This window comes from Frankliniella occidentalis, unplaced genomic scaffold (genome assembly GCF_000697945.3).
Source record: "Frankliniella occidentalis isolate FOCC.00 unplaced genomic scaffold, Focc_3.1 Scaffold434, whole genome shotgun sequence".
NCBI lineage: Eukaryota > Metazoa > Arthropoda > Insecta > Thysanoptera > Thripidae > Frankliniella > Frankliniella occidentalis.
The window spans coordinates 125,708-134,247 of NW_026267554.1; the positions used below are offsets into that span (position 1 = coordinate 125,708).

Genomic DNA, 8,540 nt, shown 5'->3' on the forward strand with positions numbered 1-8,540 from the left:
TAACAAAGCCAGCATGCTCTGACAAAACTTAAGAGGTTTAAAAAAAAAAAAAAAAAAAAACAACAACTAAGGATCACTGTACAAAATCAATTTTTTTCTGCTGGGGGTATAGACCGCTTGCTCTGTCAGCCATACGCAACACCAAATATACCAACATCAGTCTCTCTGCTTCAGACTGTTATCTTTCATACATATGTATTATCAATTGAGAAAAACATTTTAAAAACTTCCAAAGTAAGGGGAGGGGGGAGTATGCTCACTGGAAAAAGTATTTGAAAATAAGCATTTTCTAACTTTCACTAATATTGAAGAAACGAGAGAAACTGAAAACATCACCATACCTGAGTAAAAACTTTATCAGAAGAAGCTCTGTGTAGTAAAAAGATGTGTCGTATGGAATGTTAGTGCATGAATGACAGAATTGCAAGTAGCGGCCTAAGCCACCATGCAGCCAGCAAAAGCAACAACAAAAATATTCATACTAATAAAAACAACATGCTGTCAAAACAATATAAATCAAGGTTCATCACAAAAGATCCGAGATTCGCCCTGATGAACTTCACAAGTTAACGCAGCCTTCTTTGGTTTCATCCAACTAATAACGCAAGAACTAACTAATAAAATAAAAGTAGAAAGTGAAAGACAGGGGTGCTAGACTGTACACCTACCTGTGAACTCATCCTCCCATTCTAAACCAGGGTTTAGATTGTACTCGTCTTTTGGGATGAAATAAAACAAAACAATCATGATAGACAAGGAAACACTTAAGTGATAACATTAGTTAAACAGTCCATATAAGTTTCTTAAAATGTGCCCTTTCCAAGAGTACAAACTAATGAGGTTTAGGTCCTGTACTGAAAACCAAATGTATACTATAGATTAGATTAAGAAGTTAAAGATATTAAAATTTTGAAATGTGTTGAGAGGCACAATGAAGTGCACTAACACATTCAATTGAAGTAAAAGAAAAAAATTACTGTGACAAAACAAAATTGTTGAGCAGATATATATGATTTTAATTTGAAATTAGTTACAGATCAAAATGTACTGCAACAGTTAAAAACAAAACCTACCAATCAAAGCTCTTTAATTTACATGAAGAGAAAGATGAAAGTGTAACCCTCAGTTCATTAATTTGCAACACTTGAAAATAAAATATCAATTGATTTCATATTGGAAACGATACCAGATTGCTCAATTAACACTTTTCAGAAGATACCGAATCCACCACAGTCCTCAGATACACCAGCATTTTGTAGAGGAAACATAGGCGCTACAATATATCCCAGCAGATAACAAAGTATGTGTGCAACCTGCTGCAAACACCACTTTTTTCAAAGGGTGATTAAATAGGCTACATTCTTTCCATCACCATATGAAAAGTGTGACTATGGTTAGTAATGACAGAACACCAGAAACACAGCATGGTTGCTTTGATAATTAACGATGCACTGTACAGCTTTTGTTAGACAACCAAGGAAGCAAGCAGTAGTAAAGACAAAGAAAAGGGGAAAAGGTTATGAAAAGGGGCACACATGGTAGTAAACAATTGTGAGAAAAATTATGTTCATTGGCATGCCAAGTGTTGAAAGTTTGTTGTCAAGAATGTTAAAACATGTCTAGTGTTAATGTAACCCCTATCGCAAAAACCGATTTATTTGGGTAAAAATGTGCTGCCAGAATTCAGAAGAGAAAGTTATATGTGCAAATTTAATGGAGAAACCACTGGAAGGTGCGTTAAGTTGTTCAATTTGGCAGCTATGTCGTTTAGCCTGTAGGTAGACAATTAATGTAATTTTGCATTTCTTCCTTTCTTTCTCAACACTTTTGACCTCATAGAACTGAATATAAGTTAAGCTGACTCTTAATTTCTAAGGAATACAGATAAATAAATGACCTGTGAGAGAACAAGTACAAAATGGACATGGAGCAAAACATGAAATGACAAGCAAGGAGATGCAGCATAGTGCCAAGCTCCAGCATGAACTTTAAGAAGCAGAAGTGAGAATTAAGTTGCCTCCTGATTCACAAGTGACAGCAAGATAATAGTACAGCAAGATAAATCACAAGTAGACCTTTAACACAGTTTACTTGATTGTCATGAAAATAAATCTTTTATCATGCTTTACACAATGGGCACATGTAGGGCTCATTCTTTCAAATTAAAAGCTGTACTATTTAAAAGTGCAATATTGATTGAAGATCTCGGGAATATAGCAATTAACTTGCAAATTCACAATTCCCATGACCAACATAAAACAAGACCAGATGAAGCAAACACATACGCATGAGGTATGTGGAGTCTTTGATACCATATTAATACGCTTTTGCTTCTCTCACAAATGGCAACATTAAACTACCAGATAGATAATATGATGAAATATTTCAAAATTTAATCTGCATATTCATCTGATGTTTACCTACAAATTCAATATACGAATGCCAAGTAATGCAAAGAAAGTGTTGTGGTCTGATTAAACTTTAAATGAACATATTCTTGAGAAAATTATATTAATTGGATTTGTAGGTAAACACCAGAGCTTATGAGAATAAAATTCTAAGATCTAACAGAGGTTAAAATCTCAACTTACCGTAATAGTCGAAGGCGTGAGCTACATGGCAGTAAGTTGATAAGAGGGCAGGATGGAAAACAAAACAAAAACAAATGAACTTCAGTATTGAGCACAAGACATTGTGATTCATTAAAACAGCAGCAGTTAATCCCATAAGTAAATTAAATGGAAACTTAAAAAAAGTGTTGAAATAGTCTCGTCATTAGACACAATTAGAGCATTGGTTTAGTGAGCTAATAGCTCAGTGACATGGTAACCTGAACCTGGAACCACCACTCTTTCCTTTTTTTTTTTTTTTTTGAAATAAAATGCAGATTGCAAGAATATGGTTATTTGATGCAAGCATGAGGAAACCACCACATATGCACTTAAAATATGTGCAGCATATTGTTATTGCCCTACACAACAATGTCTGGAGTAGTGAAAACATGACACACACACAACACCACTAAAGATATTTTGTTAATGAGTAGGTTAAAATGCAAACATACGCTGAGAGACAATAGATCAAGATTAGGAGCAAAAGATGCACTGCTTATTTAGCATTCACCCAAGAGTACCTGAAAGGTGGACAGAGTAATAAAACAAGATGATGAAGATAATGAACATGGCCAGAAACATAACAGGGCTCTCAGACCATGGCGCCATCAGCCAGAATGTATCAGAACAGACTTCTTGGTTTTCAGGAATTTACTCACATACTAATTGATACTGAAGTTCGTATTTTGAAGACGTATGTGGGATTCTTCATGGTGATAGTACAAACTATTATTTTCTAGTTCCTTGGATGCCACACACAATGCTACTCCTCAATGCAATCTCAACACACCTTGCCAGCAAAGACGAGAATAAAGAGTTGATTGAAAACCATGGTTTCAGACTGAGAAATTAAGATTTGTTTTTGATGAAATTTTACCCTAATAACTAATTTTTGATTTACAAAAATAAAAGCTTTCACGGTATTGTTTCAATTTGACATCATAATACTTTGAAGGCACACATATTAAAAATTTGAAGAGCTTATGAGCTCATCAAAAATTTGAAAACATATATGGATCATAACTCAAACATTTTTCAAGAAAAAATACATATTTTTCATGTGATTTAAACCCACCTTTACGGGGCCTCCACCAGTCCTCGAAGTATCCTTTCAACGGAGAAGAGGAGGAAGAAGATCCTTTTATATAGAGCGCAGTAACAGAAGCACAAACAAGTTGGCAAGTGCTCTGAGGAGCCTTGCAAAATAAATTTACAAAATTTCCCCTCGCACTACACCATGTATCAAAGATCATTGCCTTAGCCTTTTGGCCCCAATTAAATGACATTTGGTTTGAATCCAATGACAACAAGCACTGACAAAACAAATTTTAGAAGAGTGATTGATATTAAGCACATTATTTCAAATACGTATGTTGGTGAAATTGATTTGAATATGCCGAGGGGTTAATACATGGCACAAGCAAGGTCTCAATATCACAGTAAATAAATTTGGAAGACAGTCTGCAGACACAATGAATATGTACCATCTAAATATCCCCAACTACTCAATTCTCATCCCAGTCTACAAACCAATCAAAATACATACAACTAGAACTCAAGACAAAAGTCCAATTAGGTTGAGTCATGCTATATAATTAAATATCCTCCAAGAAGCAGAGCAGAACAAACTAGGGTGCATTAGAGTAGATAAAAAAGCACAACATAATAACTGCTACAGAATTAGCTCAAATACATAGCATTTTAGATGAGAAAGAGCTGCCGGTAAATAAAAGGTATCAAGATAGAGCTGCACCCAAAGAAAAAATTAAGAAGAAAATAAATATAGAAAGCCATATCTATGGTGTATTTGGGTTTCCTCAGGCTTACCATTAAAAAAAGAAAAAAAAAGTGCAAACATTGCAGGCATAAACAGAGTTATGCTGTAAATTTCCATCAAAACAACCAGACAGTTCTTTGGGTATCTCCAGAGATGCATTAATATTGACTGTCATGGTCAATTCTATGCCATAATAATGAGGTAGGCTTGCATTTGAGAACAGTTTTTGTGTCTCTCATCCATGAACCCTGAAGAACTGACTGGGAGGGAGGAAAGACTTCAAAAAGCTAATTCAAGAGAAAGAAGAGAGTGGTACTTAATGCTAGACAAAAGTTTGTACAAAAGAATTCTTTTTTAACTAAAGTAGCTTGTAAATTTTGATATTCAACATGCAACAAACAGAATCAACAGCAGATCTAAATAAGCCCTGCTCTGATTGAGTGAAACTTTGAGAATAAAGTAGAACAATATACATGGAAAGGTGGTGCAAACTTTAATGCAATAATAAGAATAATAAGGGGGAAAAGAACACTCCAAAAGGAAAATATAGATTATAAAATGAAATAATTGACAATATGAAGGCCCATGCAGTCTACAGTCTACGGATAAACATACACATGTACGTACTAAAGAATTGTTTATAGATATGAGAAAAAAATATGGGCAACTTTATCAACTTTAATACCCTTAGTGCCATTGAACTGAGTCTCCATAAGGAGGTTACTATTTCATTACTTTTAAAATGGCAACTGGGCAAAAGCTGTGGTACTGTTAATTTGGAAGCCGAAATTTATTGACCTTGTCATCATCAAAGTTAGGAAGGTAACGATCAATTTCCCACTTGGAGCAATAGAGTGATAAAAGAATGAGAATTAAAGTACTCACCGTCTCTCTCATGACCACTCGCTGTGACTGTTTGAGTTTGTTTGGCATATGTCACTGTCTCTTTAGGAGGAATAGTCGTGGATTGAACAGAGACCACACTTAATTGCGAGGATTTCTTCTTGCTGAAAATTTAGGAAAAAAAATAAAAACCTGATAAAAAAAAGAAAAGCACTTCCTTAAATAAGGCATCTTTATACCTAGCTGGTGTGATTGGGGATGCTGAATTTAGAGTAAGACTTGAATCAGGAGTGGCATTATCACTATGCTCTGCTGAAAGAGATGGCATACTAGACAAACTAGACATAACATCTGAAAAAGATGGAGAGAAATTAGTTTATTAATTAATATGGCAATAGATTCATTTGCAAACAAAAATGAACAAAAAATGTCAGTTCCAGACATACCTGAAGGCGGAGCAATACCTAAGGATGTTAACATATCTTCTAGCTCTTTTCTTTGGTCTTTTTCTTTTTCCCCATACTGAGCTCTAGATGCAGCTTCTTCTATCTACAGTAACAGATGTAAAAACAAGTATTAGTTTTACGAAAATAAAACAAAAATGCCATGGAATGTGTAATAATGCACAACAAGTAATCTGAGGCAGATATATCATTATTAACATACATCTTTCTGTTCCTTCTCCCTCCGTCTTCTTTCCTTCTCTTCCCGAATAGCTTGAAGCTTTGCTTTCTTTTTCTCTAACTCTTCTTTTCGGCCTGACATTGTGGTGAATTAAAATTGACTATTTCAGAATAAAATTGCACCTGAAAAAAAAAAAATTATTATAGAAAACAATGGAATAGACAAATACAAAATGTTGCAGACAACTGGTTGACCTTTGATGCTTTCAAACTCAAAACACAAGGGGGAAGAAAATCAATGAGAGTAAGTAACATAACTTGAAGTCAACGGTAATTTGTATTTTTTGTTGTAATTAGATTTGTAGTAAACGCTAACTTGGCTTTCATCTGTCATTCAGTCATTTCAGAAGAGCTGTGGGCGTAGCGCGATATACGTCACAGGCTGTCAACCCAGGGTTAGGTACACAAAGCACGTCTAGTAACAGACTAGTTCGAGGAATTCACAGGAAAATTCACACAACATAGTTTCCTATTGTTCGTCACGGAAGTTAATCTCTCTAAATTTATTTCAATATATCAATCAACTACTGGGTGACAGAAAAGTAGATCTCGACCATAACCAATCCAGGCGAACGGTAGAAACTCATCAGCATATTACCTCCCACATTATCAAATGAAAATGAAATAAAAAAAAAAACAAATTAGCGAGTAAATTACGTGTTTGACTTACGATTATCTTTGTTTTTGTGGGAAAGCTTTCATCCACTTCATTCATTTGCACGACGATGTGATGAATCAACTTCCATTTCTAAACACGAATCAACGCAAGATGGCGTCCCTTTTTTTTCCGGCCGTCCTGCCTGCGAACACTGAAACACATGGGAGGACAAGCAAACTCCCCGAACCCCGAATCTTCGGAATCCCGAAGTCCGAAGCCGGAAGCAGCCGACAGAGCGACGAAGTGAAGTGACATTTGTTGTCGAAAATCTTGTCGACGCAGTCGACACACCGAAAATGTGGCGGTTATTTATTTTAATTTTGGCTTTTGCCTCTTGCTGCGCGTCTCCCGGATCGTTAGAAGTTGTAAATGACGATGAACTGGTTAATTTGTTCCGCTCCGAAAAATTTGTCGTCGTTCTTTTCAGTAAGTCAATTTGTTAGGTTAGGCGTTCCCTCCCATTCTTGGCTTTCACTTGCATATGATTGTCACACATATTTGACCTGTCATTTTTCACATGCATTAATTTTATCTATGTTGACCGATATCTTTTATTTATGGTGGCTGTCAGTCGACAGTTCTTTTCTTTGCATTGTATTTGTTCACATATGTTTCCGTGTTTTACCGGTGTAGCGATTTTCGTCTAAATCGTAATTTCCCTCTTTTTTTTTTTCTTAACATCCTGGTTTTGACTCGACTTTATTTTTCTACTTTACAGCCAAAAAAGATTGTGAGTCTTGTGAGGTGCTTGAGAAAGAACTTACATCCCTCAGAGAAGATTTGGTTGACGCTCTCAATGCCTGGGTTGTGAAAGCTGTATCAAGCAGCATGGTTAAGCTGTACAGTCCTACAAAAGAGCCAGCTCTTGTTTTCTTTAGACATGGAGTACCACTGTTGTATGACGGTAAGCAGCATTTACAATCTTTTGCTTCTTATAGATACCTGCATCAAAGTGACATTAATCATGTGTTTATCTTACTTAGGTCCCATAAACGACGAGTTAATATTACATACATTTACTGACAATAAGGAACCAGTTGTAAAAGAACTCAATGATAACACTTTTGAGCATCTTACTCAAGCATCTACTGGTGCAACCACTGGTGATTGGCTTGTCATGTTGTAGGTTCTTTTCTCTTACCATGCATGACATTACATTTTCAATACCAATTGTTCAATGAATTTCTGTATTCGCATTTTTCTTTATTTCAGCTACTCTGATAACTGTGTGGACTGCCAGCGCCTCCAAGCAAGATGGGAAGCTGTGGGTGCAAAGTTGAAGACCCGTATGAATGTTGCACGTGTCAACAAGGGTGCAGCAGGAGCTGCCACAGGGCGAAGGTTTGGAGTGCAGGAAGTTCCATCTTTCATCTTGTGAGTTATCGCCATCGTTGTTGAAAAGCCGTTGGATAAAAATATGTGGTTCTGTGATTTTAAAAACATAACTTTCTCCCAATCTCTTACCAGGTTTCGCCAGGGAAGACTGTACAGATACCAGATTCCTAAATATGATGTTACATCCTTTGCATCCTTTGCAACTGACTGGTACAAAAATGCTAAGGCCGAGAAAATTCCTCCTCCAAAGTCGCCTTTGTAAGTACTCTGTCTAATTTTAGAAAATAAAAAACAGTGTCTTGGATTTGAAATGATGATGTTTGTGCCTACATTGTTGGTATATCTTACTTCTACTGTTGAAGTTTTAACTCCCTCTTATTTTTCCAGTGATGACTTCACACAAATGATTGCAGACTACCTGAGAGAAAATCCATGGATCTTCTGGGTTGGGTTTGCTAGCTTTGTAATTGGATTAATATTTTCTCTAATCCAGAAACGTAGGTCTAAATCTGTTAGTAAAACAAAATCTGACTCTAAGTCAGACTCTAAGTCTTCAAAGGAATCTAGTAAAAAGAGCAAGTAATTAGCGTAGCCCTGTATTTTCAAGTGTTTTTTTTTTTTTTTTTTTTTTT

The 8,540-nt window shown here is 35.8% G+C and overlaps 2 protein-coding genes and 1 long non-coding RNA gene across 14 annotated transcripts in view; 2 read left to right on the plus strand and 1 right to left on the minus strand.

The window, feature by feature from the left end:
* The window catches only part of LOC127751338 (uncharacterized), a 4,557-nt gene extending 4,491 nt beyond the window's left edge, over nt 1-66 (plus strand). Inside the window, exon 2 of the long non-coding RNA XR_008012088.1 lies at nt 36-66. This is a non-coding gene — a long non-coding RNA (uncharacterized LOC127751338). The remainder of the gene's footprint in view (nt 1-35) is intronic.
* The window catches only part of LOC113218050 (cytoplasmic dynein 1 intermediate chain), a 14,512-nt gene extending 7,772 nt beyond the window's left edge, over nt 1-6,740 (minus strand). For 2 of the 12 annotated variants that reach the window (XM_026438215.2, XM_026438213.2), the window contains exons 1-7: nt 6,586-6,740; nt 5,899-6,038; nt 5,679-5,781; nt 5,472-5,583; nt 5,275-5,396; nt 3,688-3,750; nt 2,592-2,612 (exon numbers count right to left, since the gene is read on the minus strand). In XM_026438215.2, the coding sequence (XP_026294000.1) occupies nt 2,592-2,612; nt 3,688-3,750; nt 5,275-5,396; nt 5,472-5,583; nt 5,679-5,781; nt 5,899-5,997 (520 nt within the window). In that variant the 5' untranslated portion in view covers nt 5,998-6,038; nt 6,586-6,740. Of the gene's footprint in view, nt 1-668; nt 717-2,591; nt 2,613-3,687; nt 3,751-5,274; nt 5,397-5,471; nt 5,584-5,678; nt 5,782-5,898; nt 6,039-6,585 lie in introns of all 12 variants that reach the window. The other 10 variants (XM_026438221.2, XM_026438219.2, XM_052274764.1 and 7 more) reach the window with 8 other exon arrangements.
* Nucleotides 6,741-6,791: 51 nt separating this feature from the next.
* Nucleotides 6,792-8,534, plus strand: LOC113218053 (thioredoxin domain-containing protein). The gene is made up of 6 exons (XM_026438224.2): nt 6,792-6,999; nt 7,292-7,477; nt 7,557-7,695; nt 7,786-7,947; nt 8,041-8,166; nt 8,296-8,534. The coding sequence occupies exons 1-6, from the start codon at nt 6,870-6,872 to the stop codon at nt 8,489-8,491; spliced, it is 939 nt and encodes a 312-aa protein (XP_026294009.1). The 5' UTR covers nt 6,792-6,869; the 3' UTR covers nt 8,492-8,534.
* Nucleotides 8,535-8,540: the final 6 nt, after the last annotated feature.